Source organism: Mirounga leonina, unplaced genomic scaffold, assembly GCF_011800145.1.
Source record: "Mirounga leonina isolate KUSES-001 unplaced genomic scaffold, KU_Mleo_1.0 Mir_129, whole genome shotgun sequence".
Classification (NCBI taxonomy): Eukaryota; Metazoa; Chordata; class Mammalia; order Carnivora; family Phocidae; genus Mirounga; species Mirounga leonina.
Genome location: NW_023270323.1, coordinates 12,960,452 through 12,982,666, shown reverse-complemented (window position 1 = coordinate 12,982,666; position 22,215 = coordinate 12,960,452). Strand labels below are relative to the sequence as shown.

General features: G+C 37.0%; 1 protein-coding gene across 6 annotated transcripts in view; it reads right to left on the bottom strand.

The window, feature by feature from the left end:
• WDFY3 (WD repeat and FYVE domain containing 3) overlaps nt 1-22,215 on the bottom strand; it is a 262,976-nt gene that overhangs the window by 166,781 nt on the left and 73,980 nt on the right. For all 6 annotated transcript variants that reach the window (XM_035004604.1, XM_035004607.1, XM_035004606.1 and 3 more), the window contains one exon: nt 3,741-3,951. In XM_035004604.1, the coding sequence (XP_034860495.1) occupies nt 3,741-3,920 (180 nt within the window). In that variant the 5' untranslated portion in view covers nt 3,921-3,951. The remainder of the gene's footprint in view (nt 1-3,740; nt 3,952-22,215) is intronic.

Genomic DNA, 22,215 nt, shown 5'->3' with positions numbered 1-22,215 from the left:
CTGCTTGTGTTCCCTCTCTCGCTGTGTCTCTCTCTGTCAAATAATAAAATCTTAAAAAAAAAAAAAAAAAAAAAAAAGGAGGCTCCACGCCCCAGCGCAGAGCCTGACACAGGACTCGATCTCCCAACCCTGAGATCATGACCTCAGTCAAAATCAAGAGTCAGACACTTAACCGACTGAGCCATCCAGATGCCCCTCATCAAAGCTCTTTCTTAGCAGTGGAGAATGTTCACGTATAAATGGCTGAACACTGAATAAATACAGCTATATATTTCAAACTTAATGGATGGGATATCTTATCTAAGGATAATTTTAGTTTGTTAATGACAATCCAGTGAATACTATGTATTTTTTAAATTGGTCACAGTGGTACAGAAGTAAGTTCCTATCTTTTCATTAGTTAAGAGCTTACTGACCTTTATGATATTTAAATCACTCACTGTATTAGAGGTATAAGGCAATGCATATATATATATGTGCTTTTACTCAGGCAATTAAAAACTTTTGACTTGAAAGAATAATGCAACTTATGACAAAAGAGAACTAAATCACAGTCTAAGCAACAGAGAATCACTAAAGCATCTCAAATCTACTTTACAAAAAAAACCAACAAATATTTAGATGATTCTTCCAGTCTAAGCCTAACTTGCATTGGCTGTAGAAGCCTAACTGATGAAATACATGGGACATATATGTAGGATATTACTTATTAATTTATGTTAATAGCTGAGAACAACTGCCCTAACTATTCTGAACTTTATCATCACTTTGTAAATGTGCATAAGTCTGAGAGAAGGAAATTACCTCAAACTATTCAGGAGGCAATAGTACATCGTGACACTGAGGTAAAACAAAAATAAAAAGATTAAAAAAAGAAACAACTTCCCAGAACTGATTCCAATAAAAATTAATGACTGTTACCTCACCAGGGCTTGGGAAAAAATGGCTTGTCCGTAAATCAGTTCTCTCACTTTCAAAACAGCTATTTTAAACCTTTCCCCACCTCTCCGCATGTTCGTACTCTACCATCTCCTCCCTCCACCATTCTCAGCCTCTTATATCATAGATTAAAAAAATGAACATCCTCTAAATGTACTAATGTTTGCACCTGCTCTTCTCTTCTACCTGATGGGTGATATGTGAACTGATCTCTCTTACTGTTCTCCTTCCACTCCTGCCCCTCTGCCTTACCAGCCCAGCAAAACCTCAATCCCAATAAATAATGTATCTATCTGCCTCCTCTACTTCCACACACATGCTGCTGAGTGCCTGCAAGAGGAAAATCACACACCCACATGGAGAAGATCCAGCACAAATTTATCATCTCCAACTTTCACTGGACCCTCGATACCCTTTAATTCTTTTACCATCCCTTTCAACTCTCTCTTTCATTCCCTTTCATAATATTCCAAATCATCACAATTTCCTTAAGCCCCCTAGCTTACTCCAAGGCTCTTAACAGACCACATTTTCTGTTGATGACTACAAGAAATTGAGGATATCAAGCAAGATTTTATTCAACTTCCCACCTAACTACACATCATATTCACACCCAACAAAATGTGCTCTTCTCCAGGATGGAGTATCTTTCTCCTGCTCAAGGCTCACCTGCCCCCAACTCCTATAATTTGACTCCATGCTCTCCTCCCTCAATCATTTTCACTCTTAAAAACTTCCAAACTTCCTCTTCTGCTGGTTTTTTCCCTTCTCTTTATTAGCCAGCATCTCCATCTTTACAATCAAAGCAAAAACACTAGAAACACACACACACAAAAAAACCCCTCTCATCACCAAGTTCATGTCCATCAATCTCTTTTGTTCTCTTTTCTTTCAAATTTCTACAAGCCCAGTATATACCTACTGTCTCTTTTCATCTCCCATTCACTCCTCAACTCACTGTTTTCTGGCTCTGTCATTCTAGTAACCTACAAACTTGCAAATTTCATGAACATTTTTCAGTCCTCATCTTACTGGGTCTCTCTATGGTACATGGTAGTGTTGACAATGTAGTACTCGCTCTCTTCTTAAATTTATCTTTTGAGCTCTATAATCACCCCTCTCCTGATTCTTTTTGTACTGCTACGGACCAGCTCCTATTCTGTATCCTTCATGGGTTCCCCTCCTTTCATTAGACATTCATATTCTCCATGGTTGATCCTTAGCCTAGTGCTCTTCTGGCAGTATAAGCCCTGAGTAATCTCTCATCTCCTTCCAGGATTTCAACTACCCCATCTGTGCCAGAGTCCCCAAAGCACATATCCAGCCAAATCTTCTACCTGAGCTTCTAAGTTTATTCAGTTTGGATCATTGAGTCTGAACTATCTGCAAGCTTCCCAATCACTTGGGAATGACCAAACTGATCCAATGATCCAAATCTGAATGATCCAAACTGAATCTAAACTTTCTCAGCAATTGGGAAAAACATTCCCAATTAGTTTCCCAAATTAGAAACCTAGTAGACAGTTTACCTTGGTCCCTTCTACTCTCTTATTCTACTGCTTAAAATACTTCATTGGCTCTGCATGCCTCCAGAAAAAAGTATTGACTCCTAATACAATATACAAACACATCATGATGTACCTCCTATCAATCTTGACAGTCTTATTTTTTGTTCCTCCTCAATATAAAATCAACTTCTTGGACTCCTTACAGATTTTGGCACATATTAAAATATCTGTTGCCTTTTATCTTGACTCATGCTTTAACCTCTTACTCTAATTACCTTCTTGGTTAATTTGGTCCAGTTAATTCCAATTGGGCTAATGCTTATCTTTTAAGGCCTCAAGAATCACATCATATTCTTTTTTTTTTTTTTAAGATTTATCTATTTACACAGAGAAAGTGCATGCGCATGTGAGTTCAGGGAAGGACAGAGGGAGAGAGAATCTCAAGTGGACTCCTCGCTGCGCATGGAGCCCAATGCAGGGCTTGATCCCACCACCCCCAGATCACGACCTGAGCCAAAAATCAAGAGTCGGACGTTCAACTGACTGAGCCACCTAGGCACCCCCACATCACATTCTTGAAGAAAACTTCCCTTCCCCAATCCCCACAGACTTTTAGACAACTTTCTTTTAAGGGGTGCCCTTCAGTACTGAAAAAGCTAAAAGTAGGAGCAGTAATTGGCAGTGAAGAGTAGTGGGGCATCTAAAAGCTCTATGGAACTACCTGACTTTTTAAACTATGTATTTGTACACCTTTGATAAAAATATAAAAATTATTTTAAATATCCCCACCAAGACTGCTACCCATGTAACCAACTTGACAAAATTGGTTTTAACTCTATTTAGACTCTCTTGGGCCTATAACTATCCTCTTTCAAAATCTCTTACAGAAAACCTGCCAAACAACAAAGCAAACTGAGATGGTTCTGTAACGTGTACAAAATACTTGGGCAATTACATTCTATGGTGCAATAAACTATCATTTCAAAAAAATAATGGAAATAACAAATGGTAATTGATAACCTATCCCTCTTCCAAAACTCAACCATTATAGGAACATTTTACAGAATGCTCAGTCTTCCTTTTATCTGTTAGAACTACCTGGAATTCACTCTGACCAAGTCTCAGGTAAAGTCACATGGCTTTACAGCAAATTGAAAGGAAGGAATGAAAACATCGAGCTTCTTAAAAACTCATTCTATCATTTTTTCCTATCTGTGATTTACTATAACCTTAAAATTCCTGCAGTGCTACCCAGTCCTGGAAGGAGGCATGGCCTTGGCAACGTGGCCTTACCCTGTTAAACACTGGCAGCATCATGTACAGCTTCTCCTCTTGTTCCTTCTGAGTCATGTGCCGGGGAGGATGGCACAACTCAGTGAAGAGACGGCGGAGGTGCATCAGTCCTAAGGCGTTGTCTTGGGGGCTGCACTCCTCCTGCCTCGGTCGCCCCATGATCCTCTTCACCATGTTCATCTTGGCTGGTTGGTGATAAACACTTCTAATTCTGTGGGAAGATGTTCATACGCACACAGTCAAAATGTCATCATCCTGACCAGGTCAAGAGCTTATAAAAAGTCAAAAAACATTTCTTTTTCTACTTCTTTAAATTGAAAAGGTAGAGAGGCAAAGCTAATTGTGATAAATCTCCCTAAGTGACAGATCAGTAATCATGGCACCCTATAGTGCTACTAGATTTGGCACCATTTGTATAAAATGTAAAACATTAAATGTAAAACATTGGACAAGCATCAAATGTTTCCAATTTAGTCATATGAAATTCAACAAATAAATGGACCAAAGATCTCACTATTAATATGTTGCTTAATAGGGGAGCATATGTAAAAAGAATGAAGAATAGAAAGTTCACCCTCATCTCCAAACAACCAAAACAAAACAAAACAAAGAAACAAAAAACCCTACCCCCCAAACATGAAGTTTTCTATTTTTAATTATTTAATTTTTTTTCTAGATGAAGGATTACAGTTCAGGTACCTGTTCGAAGAGCCTACTTTGTTATAGTTTGAAAACATGCAAATTAAAACAAATACATCCCAATGTATTTTACAAATCATTAAGACAGTAAAAATTTTCATATACCTGAAGACTACTTTTTCAAACTATAGTCTGAAACCCTTTGGCAGGTCATGTTAATTCATTTAGTGGATCATGATGAGCATTAAAAAAAAAAAAAGTGAAATAGAAGATATTGGAATACATATAGTAAGGGTGATTATTATTTCATGAAACTTATTTTAGGTAATTCATGCATACTCAATCACAATGTAAAATGTATCCCTGGCTAGAACTGCAGTTAAGAAATCAACCAAACACTGGGTTAGACAATGTACCAGAATCAATAACACTAAGCATTCAGAAAGCATCATCAGCCCTTTTCAACCACCACTCACTGTGCCAGCAATTAGCTAATTTCAGACACAAAAAGAGGACATTTTACTAAAGGAACCAGGAAAGCTGGGAGGAGATTATGAATATACAGAATTTGGATAAAAGGCAATTTGCTTTTTAATCTGTAGAAAAGCAGGAATAACCTGAAGATTACTTTTTAATTTTGCCACATAACCACATAAGCCAGTAATGTCATTTCTTAAGAAATGAAAAGATTACTGCAAGGCTAAAGCTTTACTTACTAAACAGCTGTCTCCTGATTTTTAAAACTCTAAGAAGAACTGGTAACTTAAATATGCTTGCCATTGAGAATTTTGAGTGAATTGTGTATTTGGCCACTGGTACATGCTTATGCGCTCCAGCCGAATGCCACAGGAGGCCATGAGATGACTCACCTCAGGTGAGGAGTAGAAAGACATGGCCTAGAGCCCTGCCAGTGGTTCCTTCTGGGCCGAGTGACCAGTATCTAAGGGGCCCAATCCCAGGGAAGAGTACTTAGACACACAGGCAAAGGCCAAAAAGAGCCTCTAAACCACAAAATGACAACATATTTCATCCTCAGAAAACACGTAAGTCTTCCAACTATAAGGATTTCAACAAGTATATTCAAATCACCTATATACTATTTATAGTCCCGGAGAGCCCCAGAACAAAAATAAAATTTGAAGTAAATTATAAAACTTTTGATAATTAGCTAACATTTTAGATTATGCTTATCTCTGCTCTTTTCCCTTAGCCCATAACTAGAGTTCATAATCTAGACAGTCCTGGAGAGGATTCAGGAGATTCCCGTTCCTCTAACACCTCAAAAAAATTTATAAGAGATCCCAGCTTTCCAGAGGTCTATGTCATTTTTTTAAAAAGTCAACTATTGCTCCATATTAGAGTTTCAAAGCCCTTTCAGACTCCTCCTTCACTCTTCATTCTACCTTAAGCAAGTGGGTGGAAGAGAAGATTAACTACCTTTATATAAGGCCTCGAGACAAGAGCAACTTGCTCAAAATCTCACAGTGATAAAGAACTAGATGAAAATCCAGACCCCCTACCTCCTGGTCAAGTGTCCCTCCCACTTACTCATATTCATGTGCCATTTTTTTTTTAAGATTTTTTTAAGATTTTATTTAGGGACATCTGGGTGGCTCAGTTGGTTAAGCATCTGCCTCCGGCTCAGGTCATGAGCCCAGGGTCCTGGGATCCAGCCCCACATTGGGCTCCCTGCTCTGTGGGGAACCTGTTTCTCCCTCTGCCTCTGCTGTTCTCTGTCAAATAAATAAATAAATAAAGATTTTATTTATTTATTTGACAGAGAGAGCACAAGCAGGGGGAGCGGCAGGCAGAGGGAGAAGCAGGATCCTCCCTGCGGAGCAGGGAGCCGGTGTCAGGACTCATCCCAGGACCCTGGGATCATGACCTGAGCCAAAGGCAGACGCTTAACCATCTGAACCACCCAGGTGCCCCTTTAAGATTTTATTTTTAAGTCATCTTTACACCAACGTGGGGCTCGAACTCACAACCCTGAAATCAAGAGTTGCCTGCTCTACTGACTAAGCCAGCCAGGCAGCCCTCACGTGCCTGTTTTAAATTACAGAATTCTTGGAAACTGTAACTCTAGCATATTTATTTAGCACCAAATAGCAGGTAGAATGGGAAATAAACCTTTTTGATTTTTAAGATTCTAAACTTTTCAACTGTCATTTAAAAAAAAAAAAACACATGATCACATAACGACAAACATGAACTATATTGAAACTAATGAAAACTATGGTACCATCGTTATTTAATATTTATCTGATACAAAAGGATATATATCAATCAGCTAAGTGGGTTTACCAGTACTTCTCACTTACCCAGATAATCTCAGTGATGGAAAAAATTCAGATTCCTCCTTTTCTCCTTACTTAGCAAGAAACACTTAAACATATCAGATTGCTGGATGATTACTTTGTCTCCACTCCAATATTTATATTTAAAGTAGTGTTCAGACCAAGAACTATCATGTTTAAAATACTCTTTAGCAGTGAGAGACTAAAAAGAATAAGCACTTTTCAGGCAAACCTGTACAAACATATCCACATGAGACAGGTAACTTCAGGTGAACCCCCTTGAATCTTGGGTTTCTCTCAGCTGTAAAATCTTTCCTCACAGCCTTTCTGTAATGCATACATAAAAGAACTTCATTTCTATTAAGTGCCGAGCACATTAGTTACATTCAATAATTCTTTTTTCTTCTTTTGAGCCTAACCATGAAACATTTAATCCTTTTCATTTACATTTTTAGTTATTTAAGCAAGTAAAGAAACAGTTTAAAACTTTACAGTACTACGTTTTAGAGGCTCACCCGATGATAAAAGATAAGCAAAATATTTCTTTGTTAGATGCTCAATATGAGACTTATAAAGCAATATAAAAGAGATATGCAAAATATAATAATAATAACAAACCACAGAATGATTATTTGGGGTATAGTGTTATTAGAGGTTTGCAAAATATTTATAAAGATTATTCTCTATAAGAACTAGTTTTCTAATACAAACCCTACTTTGTTTCACAAGAGAAAAGTATTTGTACTGCCACAGTGCCAACAGGGGGTTATTTAAATAGGAATGAGATAATTACTGCAATGAGCCCAAGACAGTATTTCTTATTCTAATCTCTTGTGCTAATGCTTGAAAATCCCAGATACTTTAACCTTCTCCACCCAAAATTCTTTAGAGAGTCTGCCATTATTTAAATTACAGAAGGGTATAAAACAAGTAAATAGCCTAAGTTTTAAAAATATATTTGTCAAGTAACTAGCTGCCTTTGAGTAGCTCAGCCAAAAGCTTAAAATAGCTTTCCTAAAAAAAAAAAAAAAAAATCCCTTAATTCCACAAGAGAAAAAATAAATAGCTCACATGGCTAAGGGAAATCTTATAATTTCTTCAAAGAACTACAAGTAATTTCTCAGGTTTTTATTTTGTTCTTAAACCTTCTTCATTGTGAAGAGCAAAAGCAGAACTTCTTACACTTTTGAAGAGTGAAGGGCAAATCTTGGAGAGGCTCCCAACACACTGGGTTTATCACCCAACAATCTAACATATATATACTTTGAAAAAGACCTAGGGCGCCTGGGTGGCTCAGTCGGTTAAGCGTCTGTCTTCTGCTCAGGTCATGATCTCAGGGTCTTGGGATCCTGTCCCACATCGGGCTCCCTGCTCAGCGGGGAGTCTGCCTCTCCCTCCACCCCTCCCCCCTGCTTGTGAGCTCTTTCCCGCTCTCTCAAGTAAATAAAATCTTAAAAAAAAAAAAAAAAAAGGCAGAAGACCTATAGATCCGCCCACTAAAGCATTAAGTTTTTTGTCTTACCAGAACAGTCAATATCAGATTTTAGCTTCATCTACATTACAAGATCAGCCACCTCATTTATATGGCAAAATACAATTACTTAAGACCTATTCCCAATATCCCCTCACCCTTCCCAGCCCATCTGTACACTCATCATCCACACATACACTGAACTAGACAACTTCTCAAAGCATCTTTTTGGTGTGCTTAATTTTCTCTCTTCAGAGACAAAAGCATATTCCAAAGTCAAAAGCAACTCGCTTCCATTTAAGAACATTTCACTTACATATGATTTCCAAGTACAAGTAGCCACTGTTGACATCTCCCTAACACCTTTCTGAACCCCTCTTTCTTTTCTTTTTTACAGAAAGTAAACACAAGCACAAATTGGGAATGAAATTTCTGCAATAACTATAATGAACAAAAAAGCATTTGATCTAAAATATATAAAGAATGGCTACAAATCACTGAGAAAAGTAAACCACCCAATAAAAAAAAAAAAGGACAAAAGACAAATAGGCATTTCACAGAACAAGGCAAATGAATGACCACAAATATAGGAAAGGCTGCACAACCTCATCAGTAATAAAGGAAATAAAAATTTATAATGTTCTGACAGCTTTTTGCACTCTGTGTAAAAATGTATGTTCATTTACCCAATGTCTGTGTTTTGGCCATTCACTATCATCCACCCACCCCAAATCCACATTCTCATCACCTAGAGAAACATGCACTAGGGATCCACATGAAGCTTCTCCACCAGGAGTGAGCCTGCAGTCAACAGCCAATAACCATGATCCCATCTGAGGCTACTTCTCGACCTACCACAGGTATAGTAAAAACATCTTAGGATTCAGGGAGGGTATCTCTAGGGAACAGGCAGCTCCACCATTTCTATACATCGAACCTAGCTTGAGGTCAGTGACATACGTATTTTTTTAAAAAATAGAATGATCTTATAGATTTTAAAAATAAAACTATCATATAGATTTTTAAAAATAGATATATTTTTTACATTCAACTTTTTAGTGTTTGTCACATACCCGACATACCAAACATGAATAATAAATGTATTATGGATGGGTACACAGTTAGGTGGACAGAGGCAAGAAATCGTCCTGCTGACACTTATTAACTTTCCCATAAATTCCTCTATCCAAATTATTTTAAATACTCTTTATTCATTTAACAGAGGTAATATGAATGAAAACACTTATGAAATTTATAAAATCTGTAAAGAAACATACTTTAAAATATAAAGGGTGGGGGCGCTTGGGTGGCTCAGTTGTTAAGCGTCTGCCATGCTCAGGTCATGATCCCAGAGTCCAGTCCTGGGATCGAGCCCCACATTGGGCTCCCTGCTCAGTGGGGAGCCTGCTTCTCCCTCTCCCGCGCTCCCTCTGCTTGTGTTCCTGCTCTCGCTATCTCTCTGTCAAATAAATAAATAAAATCTTTAAGATAATAAAATAAAATAAAATATAAAGGGTGGTACTGATATGAATCTTTTGGACAAAAAAATTACTTATTATTGGATATAACCTTTTGCTAATCAGAATATTATTGTTTCCCTTCTAATTTTTTTGTATTAGATATTCTATAAATGAAATATAAAAATGTACTTACATTCTCAATGACTGAGGGGGTACATTCTCACTGAAGGGGTCAAGAGAAAGGAGTTGAGGCGTGAAGGGATAGAAGGAGAGAAGAAAAGAATAAAAAAACTATATTTCTCTATCCTTCTAATACCAACACATAAGAATGAGTGCCACAAATAGTCATGTCCTAATTACATCATTTCACTGTTGATCACATGTAGCCTATTTAAAAAAAAAATGTTTTTGGGGAAGAGTAAGAGAAATGCTATTCTTAAGTTAGCTATTTAATACATTTTATAAATCCATCCAAAATATTGACAATGTTTTAAATACATTGCCCTTTATTCTAGGTGAATAATTTTGCAGAGTGCAACTCAGTTTACCATATTTTTCTTATAATAATCTCATCCTCCTCTCAGAAGGAATGCCATGTAATAAAACATATAAAATACTACCTTAAACAAATTGGCACTGACCCCGACGATGGACTGTGGCGAGATCACTGTTCTTAGGTTTGCGGATTTTTTTTTTAAACATACCATAGTAAAGCCTAACTCGCATCGTTTTGGAGAAACAATCTTAAAAAAGCACTGACTATTCTTTCAGGACCAGAGGATCAAGCATACCCAGCGTTATTCTCATTCTGCTCATCTCCTTATCCATTTTACAGTTAACCTCTCAACTGGAGCTGGGGAACAAAAGTATAGGCTGTACAATGGAAATCTCCTAGCGCAGATATTTACTAGTAGGCTTGGCATTTGGAGGTTAAAATTAAATGTATAAAGTATTTTATTTCAAATATCTAGGCTTTTTCCTTAAAAAGAAAATAGAACCTATAAGAATTAAAATTTTCTATAAATGAATGAAGGGTATAAAGTTTCATTTTGTTACTTAACTTCCTCCTACAAAGTACATGTAAGATTCTAAAAATCGCAATTTGGATTGAGCAAGATGTTCTAGGTAGAGAAGTGCTGCATGCAAAGACTTAGGATTCAAGAAAATATGGATTACTTTTCAGCTTTATTTTTCTTTCTGAAATTATATAAAAGAAAGTTATTCTATTGTCATTCCAAGACATTTTAGTTGATTTTGCTAAAAAGCAAAATTTAGCACTTCAAATAAATGGGGAGGAGACCCATGAAACAATTAAAATTAATATGTATATTTAAAGAAATGGATTTGGAATTCTAATACAATTATGTTTAAAGAAACTGATCCAGAATTTCCAATAGAAATGTTTCATGGATCATGGTTACTAGTTAATATGTTAAACATAATATAAATGTCTTTAAGAAAGAGGTAACAATGAAACGGTTAAAATTTAGTGAAACTTGAACATTAAATTATGTAATATTAAATTGTGAAAATAATCCTCTGCCAAATCACAGTAATAAAACCAGTGACTGACTGACATAAGAATAAACAAACCAAAATGCAAATGAGAGAGGTCAGAAACAGATCCATGCATGTATTAGAAACCTAACACATGATAAAGAACACAGGAAAGGATGGGATTCCTATGTAAGTCATATAGACAATTGACTTCTACCTAAAGCCAAATACAAAGGTGGCCTCAAGATGGATCAAGTAAGACCCAACGAGAGGTAAAACTATAAAGAGAAGAAAATGAGGATATCTTTATGAATCAGGTAAGAATTTCTTAAGCATATAATCAAAACTACATAAAATATATGCAAAGATAAAATGAATCTGATCATATCAAAGACTAAACATTTTGGGACCCCTGGGTGGCTCAGTTGATTAAGCGTCCAACTCTTGATTTCGGCTCAGGTCATGATCTCAGGGTTGGGAGATGGAGCTCTGCACTGGGCTCCATGCTACACATGGAGCATGCTTAAGTTTCTCTCTCTCCCTCTCCTTCTACCCCTCTACCCACCACTCCCTCTCTAAAAAAAATTTTTTTTTTATATTTTGGCTCAGCAAATCACATGGTGAACCAAGCAAAAAGTGAAATAACACAATGGGAAAAGATATTTGAAATGTCTAAAACCACAGGGATTGTAATTTAGAATTTACAACAACAAGAAAAAGAAAAATCACAAATCACACATTCAAATCACCAAGAAAAAATACAGCAATCCCAATTAAAAAACAAACAAAAAACAAAAACAAAAAAACATGAACAAGCACCCTGGAAGGCCAAACACATGAAAAGATGTTTTTATTTCCTCAGTAATCAAAGAAATGCAGACTAAAATAAGGAAATGCCACTTTATACCTCTTATATTAGCAACAAGCAGCAAGTTAAGAAATGCCTCTTGGACATGCAGACAAGACCCACATACAGGGAAAACTGTATGGTAGAGGATCTAAATAGAGGACAGTGTGTGGCGTGTTTTTTCATTTTCTTAAAATTCAGGTGTAATTGACATACTGTGTTACATTAGTTTCAGGTGCACAATATAATGATTCAACAATTACATATATTACTCAGTGACCATCACAAGAAGCGTATTCTTGATCCCCTTAAACTATTTCACCCATCTCTCCCCTCAACTCTCCTCTGGTAAACTGTTCTCTACATTTAAGAGTCCGCTTTTTTGTCTTTTTAATTTGTTCATTTGTTTTGTTTCTTAAATTCCACATATGACTAAAATCATATGGTATTTGTCTTTCTCTGATTTATTTCACTTAGCATAATACCCTCTAAGTCCATCCATGTTGCTGCAAATGGCAAGATTTCATATGGTTGAGTCATATTCTATGTCTATATATATACACACACACACACACACACCACAGCTCCCTTATCCATTTGTCTAACAATGGACACTTGCAGTGCTTCCATATCTTGGACTATTATAAATAATGCTGCAGGAAACATGGGGCTGCATATATTTTCAAATCAGTATTTTTGTTTTCCTTGGGTAAATACCCAACAGTGAAATTACTGGATCATCTGATATTTCAATTTTTAAGTTTCTTGAAGACTCTCCATACTGTTTTCCACAGTGACTGCACCAGCTTGCATTCCCACCAACAGTGTATGAGGATTCCCTTTTCTCCACATCTTTGCCAACATCTGTTATTTCCTGTGTTGCTAATTTTAGCCATTCTGACAGGTGTGAGATGGTATCTCATTGTGGTTTTGATTTGCATTTCTCTGGTGATTAGTGATGTTGAGCATGTTTTCATGTGTCTGTTGTCCATCTGTATGTCTTCTTTGGAAAAACACCTACTCATGTCCTCTGCCCATTTTTAATCATATTTGGTTTTTTGGTGTTATGTAAGTTCTTTATATATTTTGGATATTAATCCCTTATTGGATATATCATTTGTAAATATCTTCTCCCATTCAATAGGCTGTCTTTTTGTTTTGTTCATGGTTTCCTTTGCTGTGCAGAAGATTTTCATTTTGGTGCAGTCCCAGGAGTTTAATTCTACTTTTGTTTCCCTTGCCAGAAGAGACTTATCCAAAAAAATGCTTCTATAGCCAATGTCAAAGAAATTATTGTCTGTTTCCTTCTAGGAGTTTTATGTTTTCAGGTCTTACATTTATCTCCTTAATCCATTTTGAGTTTATTTTTGTGTATGGTGTTAGAAACTGGTCCAGATTCAGTCTTTTGCATGTAACTGTCCAGTTTTCCCAATACCATTTGTTGAAAAGACTGTTTTTTCCCCATGGTATATTCTTGCCTCCTCTGTCATAGAATCGGGGCTTCATCTGGATTCTCTATTCTTTTCTATTAATCTGTGTGTCTATTTTTGTACCGGTACTAAACTGTTTTGCTATACTACAGTTTTGTAGTATATCTTAAAATTTGGGATTGTGATATTGTGATACCTCTAAATTTGTTCTTTTTCAACATTGTTTTGGCTACTTAGGGTCTTTTGTGGTTCCACACAAGGATTATTTGTTCTAGTTCTCTGAAAACTGCTGTTGATATTTTGATAGAAATTATATTAAATCTATATATTGCTTTGGGTAGTATGGATATTTTAACAATATTGATTCTCCTATTCCATGAGCATGGAGTATCTTTCCACTTGTTTGTGTCTGCTTCAATTTCTTTCATCATTCTATAGTTTTCAGAGTATGGGTCTTTCACCTCTTTGGTTGAGTTTATTCCTAAGTATTTAATTATTTTTGTTGCAACTCTAAGTGAGATGGTTGTCTTAATTTCTCTTTCTGCTACTTCATTTAGTGTACAGAAATGTAACAGATTTCTGTATATGAATTTTGCATCCAGTGACCTTACTAATTCATTTTATCAGTTCTAGTAGTTTCTTGGTGGAGTCTTTAGGGTTTTCTGTATATAGTATCATGTCATCTGAAAAAAAGTGAAAGTTATACTTCTTCCTTACCAATTTGGATGCATTTCTTTTTCTTGTCTGATTGCTGCGGTTAGGGCTTCCAGTATTATATTGAATAAAAGTAGTTAAGAGTGGACATCCTTGTCTTATTCCTGACCTTAAAGGATAAGTGCTCATTTTTTCACCATTGAGTATTATGGTAGTTGTGGGTTTTTCATATATGGCCGTCATTATGTTGAGGTATGTTCTCTCGAAATCTACTTTGTTGAGAGGGTTTTTACCATGAATGGATGTTGTACTTTGTCAAATGCTTTTTCTGCATCTATTGAGAGGGTCATATGGTTTTTATCCTTTCTCTTATTGATGTGATGTATCACCTTGGTTGATTGGTGAATACTGAACCACCCTTGCATCCTGGGAATAAATTCTACTTGATCCTGCTGAATGATTTTTCAAAAGTATTGCTGGATTTGGTTTGCTAAATTTCGTTGAGGATTTTTGCATCTATGTTCATCAGAATTATTGGCCTGTAGTTCTTTTTGTAGAGTCATGCTGCCTCCATAGGATGAATTTGGAAGCTTTTCTTCTTCTATTTTTTGGAATCGTTTGAGAAGATTAGGTATTAACTCTTTTTAAATGTCTGATAGAATTTCCCCAGCCACCTGGTCTTGGTCTATTGTTTGTTGGGAATTTTTTTATTACTGATTCAAATTCATTACTGGTAATTGGTCTGTTCAAATTTCCTATTTCTTTCTGATTCAGTCTGTAGAGGTTTTATGTTTCTAGAATTTATCCATTTCTTCTAGTTTGTCTAATTTGTTGGCATATGATTTTCCTTATATTCTAAGTCTTTGTATTTCTGTGCTGTTGGATCTTATTTCTCCTCTCTAAAGGGCAGTTTTGCATTACTCAATCTTGTATTTTGCTCCTCAGTATATATTCCAAAGAAATTTGTATGGGTAATAACTTATGTTGTTTGTGGAGACTAGAGGGCTGGAGGCTAGAGGTTCATCACTGTTCATCACTAAGAAGAGGAGTAAGTAAAACAGGGTTTATACACAATCATATATATTCGTTTAAAAGTATACATTTCAGATAGATGCATCTTAAAAACATAATGATGAGTGAAAGGAACTAAAGATAGGATAAAATATGTATTACAATACCATTTTTTTAAATTAAAAATACATGCACATAAAACAAATATTTTTCAAGAACACATACCAACTAAATGCTTCAAAATTATTGTGCCTGTCCGCTATTAAATTACAGGTCTTTAAAGGAAAGAATTGCTTGTGTAATACTTCTGAATTTAGTTAAATAAAAACCAAGAAACTGCGGGCGCCTGGGTGGCTCAGTTGGTTAAGCGACTGCCTTCGGCTCAGGTCATGATCCTGGAGTCCCAGGATCGAGTCCCGCATCGGGCTCCCTGCTCGGCAGGGGGTCTGCTTCTCCCTCTGACCCTCTTCCCGCTCGGGCTCTCTGTCTCTCATTCTCTCTCTCTCAAATAAATAAATAAAATCTTTAAAAAAAAAAAAACCCAACAAACTGCTGTTTATGTAAGAACTATACATTTACCCTACAATAACTAAAATCAAATACTTAAATAAAAACCATTCATTTCTTAAATGAGTTTCAACTGAACCACATTTAAATCACATACAAGTTGCTATTTTTTTCTAAAGTAATTCTTAGTTATTTCTCAGTTTAACCTTTTTATTCCTTTTAATCCCCTGACACTTTAAAAATCCCTTAAAGGGGACTTTATCTGCTCTGCAAGTAACAAGAAAAAAAACTTTTATGTGTAGGAATATTTGGCTAAACATTTTTCTTAAAACCATTTGTGATTGTTAGAATGGCACAAAGTCTGGATAGATTTCTCCATCCTCTTGGGGATGAGGGAATGACTTTTAGCCAGAGATGATAATCTGGCATTATCATAAACCTTAAGGAAGTAGGACCTGGCTCAGAGAAAGAAGAGCCACGCTTCCAGAAAGATTTCCAGTATCAGAGAGAAAAAAAGGAAATAAAACTGGGTTCTTTATTACATCAAAATAAATTATGCAGTTTTGTGGTTTTTTTAAAGATTTTATTTATTTATTTGACAGAGAAAGAAAGCACAGGTAGAGGGAGTGGCAGACAGAGGGAAAGGGAGAAGCAGGCTCCCCACAGAGCAGGGGGAGCCCGATGTGGGACTCGATCCCAGGACTCCGGGACCATGACCCGAGCCAAAGGCAGTCGCTCAACCAACTGAGCCACCCAGGTGCCCTAAATTATGCATTTTTTATAAAGATTTTATTTATTTATGAGAGAGAGAGAGAGCAAGCGAGCAGGGGGAGGAGCAGAGGGAGAGGGACAAGCAGACTCCGCACTGTGTGTGGAGCCTGACGCAGGGCTCCATCTCAGGACTCTTGAGATCGTGACCCGAGCCAAAGCCAAGATAACCAACTGAGCCACAGAGGCGCCCCAAATTGTGCAGCTTATAATGATAAATCTGAGCTTTTTCTAATCTTCAGACAAGCCTACCCATGATCTCCATTAATAAAAAAATCACATTGGTAATACCAAGATGGTTCTGTAGTGTTGAATAACCTAGATTTGGCTTTACTAAAAAAAAAAGCTTCTATTAGTATTTTGGAATCATTACAACTTCGTCATAATCTCCCTCCCATTTTTTCTATGGCTATATATTTAAGGAACTATGGTTCAGAACAATGACTTCTGCACTCTAATAATTCTGAATTAAGAGTGAATTATAAAATGTCAGCCATTTTACTAGGAAGATCTTTGGGATACAGTGGTGAATGTCAATAACCATTAGCACATGTGGCATTTACCACTTGTTCTGAAATGCCAACTCTTTTAAGAATGACATGATATCTGATCTCATGGAGCTTAGTCTGGGTGTCATACAGGTGAAACGTTATGCCAGGGAAGCACAAAGCACTAGGGAAAAGTACAGCAGGGAACCTGATCTAGCGGCAGGGTGACAGGGCTACGGGGAAGAAAAGTGTCAGGGAAAATAAGTACATTTTTAAAAGATTTTCAACAATAGAGGGGTGCCTGGGTGGCTCAGTTGGTTAAGTGTCTGAGTCTGGCTCAGGTAATGATCTCACAGTCCTGGGATCAGGCACCACCTCGGGTTCCCCGCTCAGCAGGGAGTCTGCTTCTCTCCATCTGTCCTTGCCCTTCCCTCTCCAACCCCTGCACTCTCTCTCTCTAATAAAATCTTAAAAAAAGGATTTTCAACAACAGAAAAAAAGAAAAAGGAATTTACTGGCCTCTCCACAGGCTATTTTAACTAATCAGGTTTGTGCAGCTTTGTTCTCTCCATGTTAATTCTTCCCACGCAAACTTTTCTACACATTGGTTTGTAATCAGTTTTTCCAAGTGGAAAACACCAGCCATTCTGCCCTTGAATCATTTTAAGAGTAAAGGGACAGCATCAGCAATTAGTAGCCAGTGCTGGAGTTAATCCCTAAGGAACTCTTGTTTCCTGCCTCTGCATTGGTTTTTGTCTAAGAAATAGAGACTTGAAATCCACAGCCAAATACAATGAAATGTATTCATTTATTTCCTACCACAGAATGGTATGCCTACTTCACAGATGAAGAAGCTGACGTTCAGAAAGGTAACAGCAACTTGCCAAAAAGATCCAATAAGTAGAATTAGCTGAAATTTGAATTCAAGACAATTTATTCCAAGTCCAATGCTCTCCCTATTAAATGGAAGCTGTCTCTTTGTCATTGTGAAATAATTTTATTTATGAATGTAATTGTGATTTTATTTTTTAGCTATTCCTAGCAATGATAGTACTATTTGTTCTTCCCTAAAACATTTGGACAAAATTATCCCAAGTATTTTTGTCCCCAAGAAGTTAAAAACACACATATAGAAAGCCCATGTTTACTCTGCATATCTTCCACCATGGGTGTAACCAGACTAGCAACGAGAAACATGATTCATGAGTAATATCTTGGCAGAGAATTCTTAGTATCTCTAGATACATCTGACACATAAGGGAAATACCACATATACTTAACTACATTTTCTTTTCCTTTAAGTTTCCTGTTCTCTTTAATTGAAGTCCTCCCCAGTACTCACACCATGCACTCAACCACGTAACCCCAAATAAGGAATAATGTTCAGAATATTAAGGAAATAATTTCCTGGCAGGATTCATCAAAGAAAAATACAAATTAAATGAATATTATTAACAATTACACACATTATATTATGTAATTTAACATGTTCTGAGCAATTTTTCTCATTAAAGAGAAAATATGAGATATTAAACTCAGAAAAAATTTCTTCCAACATCAACAGAAACTATTCATCTTATTCTTCTGTGAATAAAATACTTTTTAAAATAAGATTAACACTTTGATTTAAAAGAGAAGCTCAAGGGCCCCTGGGTGGCTCAGTCGTTGGGTGTCTGCCTTCAGATCGGGTCGTGATCCCAGGGTCCTGGGATTGAGCCCCGCATCAGGCTCCCTGCTTGGCGGGAAGCCTGCTTCTCCCTCTCCCACTCCCCCTGCTTGTGTTCCCTCTCTCACTGTCTCTGTCAAATGAATAAATATTTTAAAAGAATAAATAAAAGAGAAACTCAATTCCACATATGAGCAAAATAAGATGGTATTTGTCTTCCTGACTGAATTATTATATCATACACCTGAAACTAATATTATACTGTATGTTAACTAACTGGAATTTATATAAAAACTTAAAAAGTAAAAATAAAAAAAGCGAAACTCAAAGTTTCATAAAATATTTTCCCTGCATATTCACTATAAATGTAAATGTAAACTATTTCTGCCCTGCCTTGTCTAGTGTTTTTACCTTGTTGCCAGGCTAAGTGGTGTGGTGGAACCAATGGCTAAATTTTCAGAAATGTAGAAAGCCAGTTGTCAAACCATTAATAGCGTGAAAACCAGCCATGATGAGAGTATTTATACCAAAGAAATCAACAAATGCTAAGAATCAGGGTTTCTTGGGTTTTTTCCTGGAGAGCCAGTTGTTAAACATTTACCAGCACACCTCTGTGCCTGGGCCTCGCTAGTTCTTCAGAAGCCTGTATTTTATTTACTCCATTATGTCTCTTCTTTTTCTCTTCAAGTCTGATTACGTGCTTTCAATTATTTTGTCCCAAGGCCTAGCCTTGAAAATATTTCGACTTAACCTCAAAAAATTAGGGTATTATGACTAAGGATCTAAATTAAAAATATCCTTTCACCAAAATATTCTCACAGGAAATGTTTCCCTGAATCCTTATCTGATTGGCCTGATTTAGCATACTCAGCTACTTTAAGGGCAAAGTCTCTATTCTTTGTGAGGTTGCTGATACGAATATTGTGCTCGAAGTTTATACATGTGTTCCTCACAAAATATAAATTTAGTATCAATACTAAAACTTCTATTGTCTTCTAAGAAAATAAGATTATACAGTGTTGTATATTCAGAGACCCTTTGCATTAAGTATGAATCAATATTATCCAAAAAAAAGGATAAAATCTCTTAGTCTGCTTTTACTGAAGAAACAAAGCTAAAAGGTTATAACTTCTATAAAGGCAATGAGAATGAATTAGAACATTTAAATGTTCTCAGTATGTGATGCAAAATTTCTGGCAGATTCATAAAAAGGGTACATCATAGATGGACAAGCAATAGGCTGACAAGAGCCAAGGATGGTAGTAAAAGGGTTCTGGAGTCAGGAAGACACAGGTTTTAAACTTTGTCCCTCCCATCTGTGTGACCTCAGGAAAGTTAGTCAAACTACCATAAGCCACATACTATTGGTATTGGCTTTATAGTGCTGTTAAGAAAGGAATGTCAGGGGGGCACATGCGTGGCTCAGTCGGTTAAGCATCTGCCTTTGGATCAGGTCAAGATCCCAGGGTCCTGGGATCCAGCCTGCATCCAGCTTCCTGCTCAGCGGGAGTCTGCTTCTCCCTGTCCCTCTGCCCCTCCCCCCTGCTTGTTTTCTCTCTCTCTCAAATAAATCCTAAAACAACAACAACAAAGGAATGTCAGAATACATGTGATGTGACTATCACCTAGAATTAGTTATAGCTAAACCAGTCAATAACTCTGAATTAGAAAAAAAAATATTTTTTTAAGATTTTATTTATTTATTTAAGAGAAAGAAAGAGAGAGAGGGATAGTGAGCATGAGCGAGGTGAGAGGCAGAGGAAGAAGCAGGCTCTCCACTGAGTGGAGAGCCCAATGTGGGGTTCGATCCCTGGACTCCGGGATCATAACCCAAGCCGAAGGGAGATGCTTAACCGACTGAGCCACCCAGGCGCCCTGGTTTTTGCAATTTTAAATGGATGGAAAAGGGCCGCCTGGGTGTCTCAGATGGTTAAGCGTCTGCCTTCGGCTGAGGTCATGATCCCAGGGTCCTGGGATCGAGTCCTGCATTGGGCTCCCGCCTCAGGGGGGAGCCTGCTTCTCCCTCTCCCTCTGCCTCTCCCCCTGCTCATGTTCTCTCTCTCTCTCTCCCTCCCTATCTCTGTGTCTCAAATGAATAAATAAAATCTTTTTTAAAAAATGGATGGAAAAAAAAGTGTTTTGTGGCACCTAAAAATTATATGAAATTCAAATTTGTGTTCATACATAAAGTTTTATTAGAACACCGTGAAACTTACACATTTACCTATCATTTATGGTTACTTTCACACCACAGTGGCAGTGTTAAATAGTTGTAACAGAAACCACATAGTAAAATATTGATTATCTGGCTTTTGACGGAAGTTTGCCAGCTCGTGCTCTAGAACATTCCCTCTCAGGGAATGTTCCATTTCAGGAAGTACCTCTACTGCTGCTTGCTTTACAGCCAGTATGATGGGCCAGCCAAATGGGATGTGTCATACCCTGCTTCCCTACTGGATACCGAGATCTCTGCTAACACTGCAGCTAAAAATGTAAATGTCAGCAGAGTGTGGTCTCTGCTTCACTTCTGCCTTTCAGAATTTGGGCAAGGAAGTTTGATTGGCTGAACCTAAGTTGCAACAAGCACCTATTCACATAGGAGTCTGAAAACCCTGCCATTTGCCTCTGTAATATATGAAGGTACATTACAGAAACAGGGTAGAATGGATGGTGAGCTCTAACTCCCACCATATTTCTCATACACTAGTTGTAAGAATTTGTTTTGTTTTTGTAAGATTTTTATTTTTTTTTTAAGTAATCTCTACAGCCAACATGGGGCTCGAACTCACAGCCCCAAGATCAAGAGTCGCACACTCCACCTACCAAGTCAGCCAGGTGCCCCATTAGTTTTAAGACTTTGAAACAGACAGTCTCTAACTTTGTTCATTAAAATAACATTTTTATGGGAGGAAGCTTGTGCTCTACTACATAAGTAAAATCTTTTTTAAAAATGCAAAAACCATTATTAACTAGAGGGACATACATAAACAGTTTAGATTAGACGTTGCCTATAGCTAATAGTTTGCTAATCCCTCCAACGGTATTCTGATCTACAGAGAAAGAAGCAGAACCCTCAACAGCCTGGCTCTGTGGTATAGCACTGGGAAAGGTAAAGCGTCAAGATCCATGAGCCTAAAATCTGTTTGTTCAGCCCTTCCTTCTCTCTGTGAGCCATGAAAAGCCTGCAATAAGTATCTTTCTGCTGTAACTGGCTAGAATGGATTTTGGTCTTCACAAATAAAGCCTGACTGATTTATAGTGCTATTACATACACAGTCTTAAATATCCAGTGCTCCAATGGTCAATTATTTCATAAATGTCATTTTTATAATTATTTCACATGAATCAGGATAAAAATAAGGACAAATTACTGCTATTTGCTGATAATGTCTCTTAAGCCTCTCAACATGGATCTCCCAGTTTTTACAGGGTACAAGACTTAATTCTATGTTGCCTACCAGAACACCTGTGTGTTCATTTATTTGCTTAATAATCTATTCAACAAGTATTTATTAAGCCACCACTATGTGCCAGGCACTGTTCTAGGTGCTAGGAACATAGAAGGGGAACAGAAGCCTACTAACCACGTGTCCTTTCAGAGCTTAGATGCGAGCAGGGAAGAGGGAAAAAAAATCAATATATAGGCTGGGTAGCGAGATGGCTATGAAGAAAAATAAAGTAAGCTTTGAAAACAGAATGTTCCCAGGGTTGCTGTTTGAGTCCGCAAGGTCAAGGAATGC